The 14,233-nt window shown below is 41.8% G+C and overlaps 1 protein-coding gene across 6 annotated transcripts in view; it reads right to left on the bottom strand.

Moving 5' to 3' along the window:
- Positions 1-408: 408 nt before the first annotated feature.
- LOC122554273 (BTB/POZ domain-containing protein 19-like) overlaps positions 409-14,233 on the bottom strand; it is a 154,767-nt gene continuing 140,942 nt past the window's right edge. For 2 of the 6 annotated variants that reach the window (XM_043699030.1, XM_043699032.1), the window contains exon 8: positions 409-752. In XM_043699030.1, the coding sequence (XP_043554965.1) occupies positions 618-752 (135 nt within the window). In that variant the 3' untranslated portion in view covers positions 409-617. Of the gene's footprint in view, positions 753-3,031; positions 3,169-3,809; positions 4,441-14,233 lie in introns of those variants that run through there. The other 4 variants (XM_043699033.1, XR_006312954.1, XM_043699031.1 and 1 more) reach the window with 4 other exon arrangements.

The raw sequence follows: 14,233 nt of genomic DNA, 5'->3' as shown, positions 1-14,233 counted from the left end.
CCCCTCCCCATTTATCTCTTGGCCCTGACCTACAAGCCTCATTCCTGATGAAGGGCTTTTGTTCGAAACATCGATTCTCCTGCTTCTCAGATGCTGCCTGACCTGCTGTCCTTTCCAGCACCACACTCTCAACTTACAAAGAATAATCAGTATGACTTCAGAATATGAAACTGGCCTTATGTAACACACAACATAGCTGATTTCAGAATAATTCAATCAATTTACTGCTCTGCGAAAACAAGCAAAAACAGAAATTGCCAGAGGAACTCAGCAAGTCTGGTAGCATCTTGGAGAGAAAACAGATTTAACATTTCAAGTCCGAAGGTCACAGGACTCAAAACATTAACTCTATTTTATCTCCACCGATGCTGCCAGAGTTGCTGAGTTTCTCCAGCAATTTCTGTTTTTGTTCATTTCAGATCTCTAGCATCTGCAGTTCTTTGTTTTATTATCCTACATCATAGAAGCTAGATGGAATACAGCTCCAGTGTAAGGGCTTGTACCATATTTTATGAAATACTAGTTTGATTTGATTCAGTAGAGGTTATGGCAGCTGATGAATTCCTCTGGTCTAAGAATAGAGTACAGTTTCAAGTACTATTGTACATCATTGACCTCTATTTGTGGTAGAGGTTGAGATACTTGTGATGTTCTCGAAGCCGAGTGCCTTTCCGTCTCCGAGGAAGATGTGCTGTGATCCCACTTGGTTTCTTTAATGCATGAAACTTCCATACTTCAGCTATTTTGTCCATCTATAAGGCCAAAAGGAAACAGGATTCAACTTATAATCTTTCAATAATATCAAAGCATTTCTCTCTTCTATTTTGGTCCACCGTCCTGTGAAGGATTTGTGACATCCTTATAATACAAGATGTGCTCTAGAATTGTTGGTGCATGATGTTTTATTTTGCCTGTTAAGCTGTCTTCACTTTATATCTTTCTCCATTTATCTGAGTTAGATAAGAAAAACACTGCGAGAGGAACATAATAATTTAAAGCCCACATCCTTTCACCATCAGTATAAAATATTACATACCAACCCATGGTATCAACACGTCACCAATACAACAAGTGTATATTGACTGAGACCAGATAATAATCAGTTTGAAATACTTAACCCCGGATTTTAGCTGTTAAATTTAATCTTCTTAAAGTCCCCAATTCACCCTTCATGTTGGGGTATTCAAAACATGTTACTAAAATATGAAGAAAATCTGAAAGAATTAGAGATATAAACAAAACTGGTCAATCGGAATCTTTTAAAAAATGGTAGATAAACATTTCCTGTATAACCGCTTGTTAGAAAGGTTAATCACATTATCAGTATAAAACGAAAGATTAATTTGGAAACCGTGGAAATGAAATTGGGCTCAGGAATGCCCATTTTTGTCAGTCCTACAAGGTTTCTTAATATTCTAAAATGCTGCCCATTGCTTCCGGACATGCCTCTAATGAGAAGTGCACTGATGTCTTACTCACAAAAACAGGTGGTAGGGATTGTTGTGATGAAGATATAAGGAATCTGCAAAGGGACAGACTGTTCAGTGAGTGTGCAAAACATTGACATATGGAGTTTAATGTAGGAAAATGTGAGGTTATACACTTTAAAACTGAGATGCAAAGGAGTTTTTTTCTTTGAGGTGATAGTGAATATCCAGAATGCTCTACTCAGAGTTGAGGAGACTAGATCACTGAAAGTATCGAAAGAGGAGGAAATTTGAAACATCAAGCAGCTGAGGGCTATGAGGAGCTGGCACGAAAGAGGCAGAAGTCTGTAGCAAATTAATAATGATCTTTTAGAACTGGCTTCAGGGGCTGAATGGCCTACTTCTGCTTCTACTTCTCAGGTTCTGAAGAATGTCATATTGTCAAAGGGATTAGTAGATGTGCACCTAATATCATCTAGCAGTTGAAAGCAGAGCAGACAGATCATGATATTAGTCAGAAGTATAACATCAGTATCATCATTATGAAGCTAGACCTCTCTTAACCTGCCACTGCTAAACACTCATTCAATAGTATGAAGGAATTCCAGCATTACTATTTATAAGCATCACCACCTACTTGTAGGTCAGTTACTGGACTATTTAAACTGGATCTTGCTGCAATTTTAAACAGCTTGTATGATTTCTGAACTTGTTAAAAGTTTTAATCATCTACAGAGAGTAGTTTGGCTGATGTTTTGAAGTACTTTTTTTTATTACTCATAGGTTTGTGCACGGAACAGTAGCTTTAAGATAATATTGTCTCAGCACTTAATATGATTGGGACCAGCAGATGCCGTGCAGAACATGTAGAATGGTGGGTGAGTCCAAACCTAGAAGGCATGTGTTTAAGGTGAGAGGGTACAGATTTAAAAGGGACCTGAGGGGCAGCTTTTTCACACAGAGGGTGGTGCATATATGGAATGACCTGCCAGAGGAGGTGATAGAGGCAAGTACAATTGAAACATGTAAAAGACATTTGGACAAGTACACGGATAGGAAAGGTTTTGAGGGAAATGGGCCAAATGCAGGCAAGTGGAACTGGTTCAGTTTAGGAAGCATGGTCAACATGGATGTGTTGGGCCGAAGGATCTGTTTCTATGCTCTGTCTCTATAATAGAGGCTGCTAGAAAGAGGAGGAAGAGATGTTGAAGAATGGCTGTCAGCAAGTTCCCTGGTTTACAGAATCTTTATGAAGCAGATCAATTGCAGAACAGATTGCTTTACTGCCCTGGAGGCTTCTTAGTGCTTTGATATCTAGAACCAATGCAGTAACAGTCTGAGATTTCACTGCAGCACTCACATGCTGATGTAGCTGCTGCTTGTGCTGCGTTGGAACCTGAGACATCAGTCATCAGAAACTGAATCATGCTTGGCTCCACAAATGTATCAATGGAATTTAGCTGATTTATGTTGGAAGTTCTGGGGTTCAAACTTGGCTGAATCCAAGTGCCAAGATGGTGCCAATACCTTCACACTGCTTGACACTGAATGCCAGTTTATTCACAGGCTTTCCCTTACACTTTGGCCTGTCCACCCAATCCTGCTTCTTTAATTTGGCCAAATAAAGTCATCACCAGAATCCTTTGCATAGGTGAATTGGTGCATTGTCCTTTCTTCCTGATCTAGCTGCAATACAACTTGCACAGAAATTGCTGGAAAGACTCAGCATGTCTGGCAGCTTCTGTGGAAAGAATATAAAATTAACATTTCAGGTCCAGCTACGCTTCTTCAGAATAGTTCTGACAGGTTACCGGACTCAAACTGTTAACACAGTGTTCTCTCCACAGATGCTGCCAGACCTGCTGAGTTTCTCCAGCAATTTCCATTTTTGTTTCTGATTTCCAGCATCTGCAGTTCTTTGGTTTTTTTTGCAATATAGCTTTGCACTGTTTATTGCATGCATAGTCTATCCTTATAACAACCTCTAAATTATGTACAGTGCCAGTATCTGAGCTGCTTGCTGTGACTATGAAATCTGTGTCCACGTTTGTTCATTTACATTGTCTTCTTCCTCCACTGCTTTAGCAAGATGTAATTATTGGGTTTCGAAAGGAACAAGGAAAACACATAGGGTCACATTGAGGGGAGAGGAGATAAGAAGCACTGCACGCTTCAACTCTCTGTAGCTTCTCAATCTGCTTAATTCCGACTGCCTCTCGTTGTGCAAGAATGTCTCTTGTACGAAAGACGGAAGTGTGTCACTGGGTGTATTGCAATCTGTTTGAGTAATGTGGCTGTCATGCAATTATGCAAGCTCTGAGAAGTAAGAGAGAGGCTTGTAACAGTGTATGATGATTTAAAAAAAAACCTATGAATACTATGTATAAGTTCTGGCTGATAGAAACTTGTGGTAGCTGATTGATGGGTGTATGGTGAATTGAGAAGTGGCTGTGGCTAATGGTGCAGTAGACAGGATATAACATTTGAAAATGTATTTGCTGATCTTGACAAGTCATGTGAAATTATCTAAATTCTTAAGGCATTGCATCCACGTTCTTGGGGCTATATTCCTGTTCCATGATGATCTGTTTTCACTGTGTCTGGAGATTATTCCCCACCCCCTTGAGGATATGGGACATCGCTGCAATTTTCCACTTCCCCCTCCATGACTTCCAGTGCAGCTTCTGGAAACAATGTGCTCATTCGCTTCCATTGTCAACCATTCCTAATTTTTTCCCTGGTCAATTCACTTATTTAAAAACTCCCAGCAGGTGCTCCAGCAACAATGCAGCTTTCCCAATACGAAGTGCAGTCAACGTAGGTTACTAACAATATTGTGCCATCTGTGAATGCGATCAGCACGGGGAGGGCTGGATGAATGCAGAATTCATTGTAGTGAGCAGATAGTACAAAGTGAGCTTGCTGCTGTATTTCATTCAGTGGGAGCAGATTCATCATGCATCAGGATCCATGTGCCCATGTATTGGAAGATATCTCATTTGACCCCCATAATCTGTATAATTAAAATTTTGGTTAAATTTAAAATATTTGCAATTAAATAGGAAACTTTAAAAATTGAGCTGAATGTAATTATTTCTCACTTAAGAGCTATAAGCATAAGGAACAGAAGACTACCAAAAGCACCATATGCAAATTTGGATGATGCACTCCAAAAGGAACTCCACAGATTCAAAATTCGGTGAAAAGCAAACAAACTTGGGTGTTAGAACAGAAAAGAAACAAAAATGGAATGAGAATTTCCTGTACAAGGACTACCAGAATAAGCTAAGCACCTTCTTGGTTCAGTTTATTTGGTATTTCAATGTTGCTGTGAATTTAACTTTATTCCCTTCAGTTTTAGAACTTGCTTAGTTCGGTTCAGCTTTGCTTAAGTTATGTTCACAAAAGATCAAATCCACTGCTTGCAGCCCCTGGAGATGCAAACTTAAATTCACATGAACCGATTGTTCGGAATAATGGTAGCATGTCAGTTTGAGACAAAATAAGTTTAGTAAGGGCAATTCAGTAAATATTCATGTACGAAATGCCGAAATGACTTCCTTCATGGGAAATTAACGGCAGCACAGTGACTCAGCGGTAAGCACTGCTGTTTCACAGCGCCAGGGACCCCGGTTCAATTCGAGCCTCAGGCAACTGTCTGTGTGGAGTTTGCACATTCTCCCCATGTCTGCGTGGGTTGCCTCCGGGTGCTCCGGTTTCCTCCCACAATCCAAAGATGTGCAGGTTTGGTGAATTGGCCATGCTAAATTACCCATAATATTAGCTGTATTAGTCAGGGGTAAATATAGGTGGGTGAATGGGTCTGGGTGGGTTGCTCTTCGGAGGGTGGGCTGAATGGCCTGTTTCCACACTGTAGGCATTCTAATTCTTAATGGGATGTGGCAATTTGGTCAGCAAAGAAAGGTAACAAAAATCTGATCGAGAAAAAGTGGAAACTTGCTTAAATGACCATCTCGAGAGACGTCTCCAGTTAGAAAAGTGTACTATCAATGTGATATTTCATAAGATGGTTATATTTTAATCTGTCTCTTTCAATTTAAGGTAAAACAGGATGCCTTAGAAACATGGGATGGTGTAAAGTTGTATCAAGGTTTACCTGGCAATAGGCCAGCTGTTGGTTACCACAGAGACAGGGGATTCTGAAAAAGACTCACTGAATCCCAAATGCCATATTTCACACATGAACGTAAAGAAAGAGGCAACTGCGCTTGCTTTGTGCAGACCATCAGACTCCCATCAGTCTGATTTTTAAAAATCCTGGACTGACAGGCCACACTTGAGCTGAAGGATGATTACCCCATCCTTCATGTTCCCTTTTTATAGTGCTTTCCCTGTATCCTCATGGCTTTTCAGCTTCCCAATGTTTCCATTCATCCTTTTCTTTGCGGTTAGGGTCCCCAAATTACATCAAGCCGATGGATTTGTAAATTGGCATGCCCTTGTTGCCCATACACTTGCACCCTGCTGAAGCCAAATAGTCTGTTATTTGTGAACAACATCCTCCCTCAGCTTTCTACTCCCTGCTCCCCCGACACACTCCTTGAAATCTTAACCTTTTTATCATGAACAGCATTCTGCTAGAATCATTCCCCCAGGGACCCAGTCTAATGAACTTCACTTCTGCTTTCCTTGGGACTCAACAGACTTCATCCTGATAATTCCCTGCACATCACATCAGCAAGGTCCAAACTCCCAGGACTGGTTATGACCACCTCACCAGACTGACTTGAAGAAGTAACTCATCTGAGAATGGCTCAGATCCAGAACTAATGCCTGCACAGCACCCTGACTGACTTACCTGTGATCCCAGGGCTGGCTGCACTTGACCCTGGACTTTGGCAGGACCAAGTGCCTGACTGACAGTGACCAATCCCTGGAGTGGAATCGTTAAGTCCCTTGACTGAGTATGGTGGCTCCCTCCCACCTGACCATAGCATCCTTGACCCAAATAAGGACTGTTCCCTTTTTACTTTAAGACACAATCATTTGCTTGAGATACATTGAGTGAGTTTTCCACTCCAGGAGCTGGCACATCCTTTAGGGTGTAGTATTGACATAGCATGGCTCATTCCTGATGAAGCGCTTTTGCCCGAAATGTTGATTTTCCTGCTCCTCGGATGCTGTGCTTTTCCAGCACCACTGTAATCTTGACTCTGATCTCCAGCATCTGCAGTCCTCATTTTGCCATATAGCAATATGTCTACCCCCCACTAGTCAATGCTCCCACTGTAACAAGCTGCCTGTACCTCCCAGCGCACTGAAATGTAATGCAAGCCACAGTGGCTGGCAGCTGGTGAGTTGGAACTGAAGAGGCTGTGTGGTGAAAAACAATGAAAGCCAAAAGCATTGGCAAACCTCAGTCAAACGCAAAGTGAGTGATCTTTAAGAGAGTAAACTAAGAAACAGAAGATATATCATGTATAGATGCATGTATGTTCCTGTATGCAAAGTGAACTGGCAGAAGAATGTGAGCTCCAAATGAGCAGAGTAAAAATCTCAGGATTGCTACTAGTGCCATGTGCAAGTGAGGCTAGGAACAGAGAGCGAGTGCAGATGAACACATGGCTGCAAGGCTGGTGTAGGAGGAAGAGATTCAGATATACGGATCATTGGGATACCATCTGGGGAAGGTGGGACCTGTACAAGAAGGATGGGTTGTACCTGAACTGGAGGGGAACCAATATCCTGAGCAGACGGTTTGCTAGAGCTCTTCAAGAGGGTTTAAACTAGATTGACAGGCGAATGGGAACATGAGCTATGGAGCAGATGTTGGAGTAGGTAGTGAACAGCCAGATAAAGTGTACAGAGAGTCTGTGAGGAGGGATAGGCACTTAATAGGGCAAACGTACAGTCAGTGTGATGGATTGAAGTATGTTTATTTTAATGCAAGAAATATCTGGGATAAGGTTGACGAACTCAGAGCATGGATCAGTACTCAGAACTATGATGTTGTGGCCATTACGGAGACTTAGATATCACAGGTGCAGTAATGGTTGTTGGATATTCCAGAGTTTAGATGTTTCAAAAGCAATGTGGGTGGGGGGGGGGTGGAGAGAGAGGAGGAGGAGGAGGAGGAGGAGGAAGGTGAAAGAGGTGGGAGGAATGGCAATGCTAATCAGGGATATTATCACATCTACAGAAAGGTAGATCATTGAGGAGGGTTCATCTACAGAGTCAGTATAGGTGCAAGTCAGAAACAGGAAAGGAGCAGTCACTTTATTGGGAGTTTTCCACAGGCCTCCCAATAGCAACAGAGACATGGAGAAGCAGATTGGGAGGCAGATTTTGGAAAGGTGCAGAAGTAACAGGGTTATTGTCACTGGTGGCTTTAACTTCCCTAATATTGATTGGAACCTCCTTAGCTCAAATAGTTTGGATGGAGCAGACTTTGTCAGGCGTGTCCAGGAAGGGTTCCTGACGCAATATGTAGACAGGCCGACTAGAGGGGAGGCCATGTCGGATTTGGTGCTTGCAAACGAACCATATCAGGTATCAGATCTCTCAGTGAGAGAGTATTTTTGGTGATAGAGATCACAACTCCATAACCCTTACTACAATTATGGGGAGAGGTTGGAACAGACTGTATGGGAAAGTATTTAATTGGCGGAGGGGAAATTTCAATGCTATTAGGCAGGAACTGGGACACCTGAACTGGGAACAGATGTTTTTAAGGAAATGCACAACAGAAAGGTTGAGGTTGTTTAGGGAGCACTTGCTGATAGTGCTGGACAGGTTTGTCTCACTGAGGCAAGGAAGGGATGGTAGGGTGAAAAACCTTGGATGACAAGGGATGTGGAACATCCAGTCAAGTGGAAGAAGGAAGCTTACTTAAAGTTGAGGAAGCAAGGATCAGACAGGACTTTAGAGGGTAGGCATAAGTGAGGACTGCAGATGCTGGAGATCAGAGTCGAGATTAGAGTGGTACTGGAAAAATACAGCAGGTCAGGCAGCATCCGAGGAGCAGGAAAATCGCGTGTCGAGCAGAAGCCCCTCATCAGGAATGAGGGGCTTTTGCCCAAAACATCGATCTTCCTGCTCCTCAGATGCTGCCTGACCTGCTGTGCTTTTCCAGGGCTCAAGAGGGTTACAAGGTAGCCAGGAAGAAACTGAAGAATGGACTTAGGAGAGCTAGAAGTGGCACGAAAAAGCTTTGCGGTTAGGATTAAGGAAAACCCTAAGGCATTATGCACTTATGTGAGGAAGAAGAGGATGGCCAGAGTGAGGGTAGGGCCAATCAGAGATAATGGAGGGAATTTACACCTGAAGTTAGAGGGGGTAGTGAAGGTCCTTAATGAATACTTTGCCAACTGAGAGGGACCTTTATGTTTCTGAAGACAGTGTGAAACAGACTGGTTTGCTAGAACAGGTTGATGTTAGGAAGGAGGATGTGCTAAAAATTTTGAAAAACATAAGGATAGATATGTCCCCTGGGCCAGATGGGATATACCCAAGGTTACTACAGGAAGTGAGGGAAGAGATTACTATGCCTTTGGCGATAATCTTTGCATCCTCACTGTCCACTGAGTAGTGCCAAATGAGTGGAGGGTGGAAAATGCTATTCCTTTGTTCAAAAAAGGGGATAGGGATAATCCTGGGGATTACAGACCAGTCAGTCTTATGTCAGTGGTGGGCAAAGTATTTGAGAGGATTCTGAGAGACATGATTTACGACTACTTGGAAAACCATAACTTGATTAGAGTTAGTCAGCATGGCTTTGAGAGGGGCAGGTCATGCCTCACAAACCTTACTGAATTCTTTGAGGATGTGACAAAACACATTGAAGAAGATAGAGCAGTAGATGTGGTGTACATGGATTTTAGCAACGCATTTGATAAGATTTCCCATGGTAGGCTCATTCAGAAATTAAGGAGACATCGGATACAGAATTGGCTGGCCCATAGAAGACAGAAGGTGGCAGTAGATGGAAAGTATTCTGCCTGGAGCTCGGTGACCAGTGGTATTCCACATTGAATGAGGAAGTGGGAAGGTGGGTTAGTAAGTTTGCTGATGACATGAAGCTTTGTGCAGTTGAAGGTAGTGTGGAGGGTTGTTGTAGGTTGCAACAGGACATTGACAGGATACAGAACTGGACTGATAAGTGGCAGATGGAGTTCAACCAGGAAAAGTGTGATAACGTTCACTTTGGACGGTCGAATTTGAATGCAGAATACAGAGTTAAAGTCAGGATTCTTGGCAGTGTGAAGGAACAGAGGGATCTTGGAGTCCGTGTCCATATATTCCTCAAAGTTGCCGTCAGGTTGATAGGGTTGTTAAGAAGGTAAATGGTGAGTTGGCTTTCATTAGCAGGGGGACTCTGTAAAGTCCTGGTTAGACCACACTTGGAATATTGTGTTCAGTTCTGGTCGCCTCATTATAGGAAAGATTTGGAAGCATGAGTGAGGGTGCAGAGGAGATTTATCAGAATGCTGCCTGGACTAGAGGGCATGTCTTATGAACAAAAGTTGAGGGAGGTAGGAAGCTCATTGGAACAAAGAAGGATGAGAGGTGAATTGATAAAGGTATACAAGAAGTTGAGAGGCATAAATAGAGTGGATAGCCAGAGACTTTTTCCCATGGCAGAAATGTCTATCATGAGGGGCATACTTTTAAGGTAATTGGAGGAAGGTTTGGGGGGGATATCAGAAGTCGGATCTTTACTCAGAGTGGTGGGTGTGTGGAATGCACTTCTAGCAGTGGTAGTAGAGTCAGATCCATTAGAGACTTTTAAGTGACGCTTGGATAGGCACATGGAAGTTAGTATAATGAAGGGTTTGTAGGTTAGTCTGATCTTAACATAGGATAAAGGCCGGCACAATATCAAGGACTGAATTCACGTACTGTGCTGCACTGTTCTATGCTTTATGAGGTAAGTGCCCTGACTTTCATTTCAGGAATTGGCACTATCCATTTTTTCAGGAGGAAAGGAGAAGAGAGGAGAATTGAGAGCTGTACAGAAAAGAGGTGAGCTTCCTCATACAACAATACTTGGGAGAAGGTCATCTCTGCTCATTAGCTACAGCCAGAATTCAGCATTTAACCCCTTAGGGAAGAAAATGAGACATCATTCAGAATTTGAATATTCAGAATCTGATTTTTCCATTACTGCATTTTCCCACATTTCTTGCCGTGGCCCATACTGCTCAATGAAACAGAAAATTCCTCCATGAAATTCTGCAGAGAGCGTAAAGTATAAATGCAGTACAGTGTATAGGGTTTTGAAGTATATTGCAACACTAATAAGAGATGTTTTTTCTGTAAGAAAAACAGAAATTGCTGGTAAAACCCAGCAGATCTGCCAACATTTGTGGGAAGAAAGCATTCTTAACGTTTTGAGAAAATATTAACTCCGGTTGCGTCCCACAGATGCTGCCAGACCTATTGTCATTCACCAGCAATTTCTATTTTACAGCATCTGCAGCCTTAGCTGATGTTGATTTTAGTATGTTTGGTACATTAGAAGTCTTAAAACTTGGAATCTTGCGTATTCCCTTTAAATTGTTCACTGGAAATTGTAATCTTTTTTCTAAAGTTATCAGTCTATGGGGATGGTAACATCTTTGTTTAGCAAGTGACTAAAAACACTGTCCTCTATCATTTTATGTTAAAAGGATAATTACTAGATTGATTAATGCTCACAGTTGATGTAATTTTCTTTCACATACCATATGCAAAACAAATCAAACTAAAACCATTAGCTATCGGGGCAGAATTTTATGATGAGCTTATATTCATTTGCATGTATTAACCCATGGACTAGACGATAAAATGAATATAACTACAGAAAGTTGTTGATTACGAGAATTGGCTCATACAACATGAGGATTCATTGTTCCCATCCTTTGATTATCACATAGTATATTTAGATATTAGCAGCCTAGGTAAGTTCCTAGTTGTAAGGGATTTGATGTCCATTTATGTGAAAGACCACTGATATACTGAACGTGGAAGTCTATCTAATGCAAAGTCAAAACCTGTAACAGAACCATCACTATGGCATAGTTATAGTCCCAGCATATAACTGCACTTTCATCCCAGGGTAAAATCACCAAAACCCTTTATATAAGTGTTCTCAACAGCATCTGAAAGCAAGTCACAGTAAACACAGTTCTATGTTAATCCAGAGACTGTAATTAGTGTGACATCATTTTGACAGCAATTCAGGTCTCCAGAATTATCAAAATTACATGCTGCCAATTGCAGAATAATTAAATCTACAATTTACTTCTATGTATGTATATGTGTGTGTTTGCTGGAGTAGGAGTGGGTGGGGGGGGGGGGGGAGAAGGGAGAAATTAGGAGGTGCTTTTGCTGCTTTAATCAAGTTCAGTCCTTTTTGTTTAAACAAAAGACTTACTGATCAATTACTTCCATGTCACAGTTCAGCTTTTCCTGTATGTTTTTTGGCAATCTTTCTATGTTGCTGATTACAATCTTCCATGTTTTTCTGCTAATCCTTGAAAGTGAGAAAATAATATGGATATAGAGAAAGTGTTCAGATCATTTGCTGTATAATAAAGAAGGATAAATACCATCCGCCTAAACAGCATGTCATGAAATGGTTGAGAAATATTTCAACTAGCCCAACAGCCTTTTGAGGGAGTGAGTTCCAGATTCTCACGGTTTTATGTGAAACAAGTGTTTCATGGTTTTACGAGGGCTGAAGGCCCTGTACTGTGCTGTATTGTTCTATGTTCTATGAAGTAAGTGCCCTGACTTTCATTCGGGAATCAGCACCATTCATTTTTTTCAGAGAAGAGAGGAGAATTGAGAGCAGCACAGAAAATAGGTGAGCTTCCTCATACAACAATGCTTGGGAGAAGGTCATCTCTGCTCATTAGCTACAGCTAGAATTCAGCATTTAAACCCTTAGGGAAGAAACTCAGACATTATTCAGAATTTGAATATTCAGAATCTGATTTTTCCATTACTGTATTTTTCCCACATTTCTTGCCATTGCCCATACTGCTCAATGAAACAAAAAATTCCACCTTGAAATTCTGCACAGAATGTAGTATAAGTGAAGTATAGGGGTTTCAAGTGTGTTGTAACACTAATAAGGGATATCTTTTCTGTAAAGAAAACTCTAATTTTACAATTATTAGACAATAGACAATAGGTGCAGGAATAGGCCATTCAGTCCTTCGAGCCAGCACCACCATTCATTATGATCATGGCTGATCATCCACAATCAGTATCCTGTTCCTGCCTTATCCCCATAACCTTGATTTCACCATCTTTAAGAGCTCTATCCATCTCTTTCTTGAAAGTATCTAGAGACCCGGGTTCAATTCCCGCCTCAGGCGACTGACTGTGTGGAGTTTGCACATTCTCCCCGTGTCTGCGTGGGTTTCCTCCCGTGCTCCGGTTTCCTCCCACAGTCCAAAGATGTGCAGGTCAGGTGAATTGGCCATGCTAAATTACACCGTAGTGTTAGGTAAGGGGTAAATGCAGGGGTATGGGTGGGTTGCGCTTCAGCGGGTCGGTGTGGACTTGTTGGGCCGAAGGGCCTGTTTCCACACTGTAATGTAATCTAATCTACTAATCTAATCTAATCTACTAATCTACCTAGCCTCCATTGCCTTCTGGGGAAGAGCATTCCAAATATCTACCACTCTCTGGGCGAATAAGTTTCTCCTCAACTCTGTTCTAAACGGCCTATCCCTTATTTTTAAACTGTGTCTTCTGGTTCTGTACTCACCCATTAGCAGAAACATGCTTACTGCTTCAAGAGTGCCCAATCCTTTAATAATCTTATATGTCTTGATCAGATTCCCTCTCATCCTTCTAAACTCAAGTGTATACAAGTCCAGTCACTCCAATCTTTCAACATATGATAGTCCCGCCATTCCAGGAATTGACCTTGTGAGCCTACGCTGTACTCTCTCAATAGCCAGAATGTCCTTCCTCAAATTTGGAGACCAAAACTGCACACAAAGGTGCAGTCTCACCAGGGCCCTGTACAGCTGCAGAAGGACTTCTTTGCTCCTATTCTCAATTCCTCTTGTTAAGAAGGCCAGAATGCCATTAGCTTTCTTCACTGCCTGCTGTACCTGCATGCTTGCTTTCAATGACTGATGTACAAGAACACCTAGATCTCGTTGTATTTCCCCTTTTCCTAACTTGACTTCATTTAGACAGCAATCTGCCTTCCTGTTCTTGCCACCAAAATGAATAACCACACATTTATTCACACTAAACTGCATCTGCCACTCACCTCGCCTGTCCAAGTCACCCTGTGTTCTCATAACATCCTCCTCACATTTCACCCTGCCACCCAACCTTGTGTTATCAACAAATTTGCTGATATCACTTTTAATGCCTTCATCTATATCATTAATGCATATTATAAACAATTGTGGTCGCAACACCGAATCTTGTGATACCCCACTGGTCACCACCTGCCATTCCGAAAGGGACCCATTTATCACTACTCTTTGCTTCCTGTTAGTCAACCAATTTTCAAACCAAGTCAGTATTTTGCCCCCAATACCATATGCCCTAAATTTGCTCAGTAATCTCCTATGTGGGACTTAATCAAAGGCTTTCTGAAAGTCCAGGTACACTACATCCACTGGCTCTCCCTTGTCCATCTTCATAGTTACATCCTCAAAAAATTCCAGAAGATTAGTCAAGCGTGATTTGCCTTTCGTAAATCCATGCCGACTCTGACCTATCCTGCTACTGCTATCCAAATGAGTCATAATTTCATCTTTTCTAATTGACTTCAGCATCTTTCCGCCCACTGACGTCAGGCTAACTGGCCTATAGTTTCCTGTTTTCTCTCT

Source organism: Chiloscyllium plagiosum, chromosome 11, assembly GCF_004010195.1.
Source record: "Chiloscyllium plagiosum isolate BGI_BamShark_2017 chromosome 11, ASM401019v2, whole genome shotgun sequence".
NCBI lineage: Eukaryota > Metazoa > Chordata > Chondrichthyes > Orectolobiformes > Hemiscylliidae > Chiloscyllium > Chiloscyllium plagiosum.
This window is presented reverse-complemented; position numbering and strand designations above follow the sequence as displayed.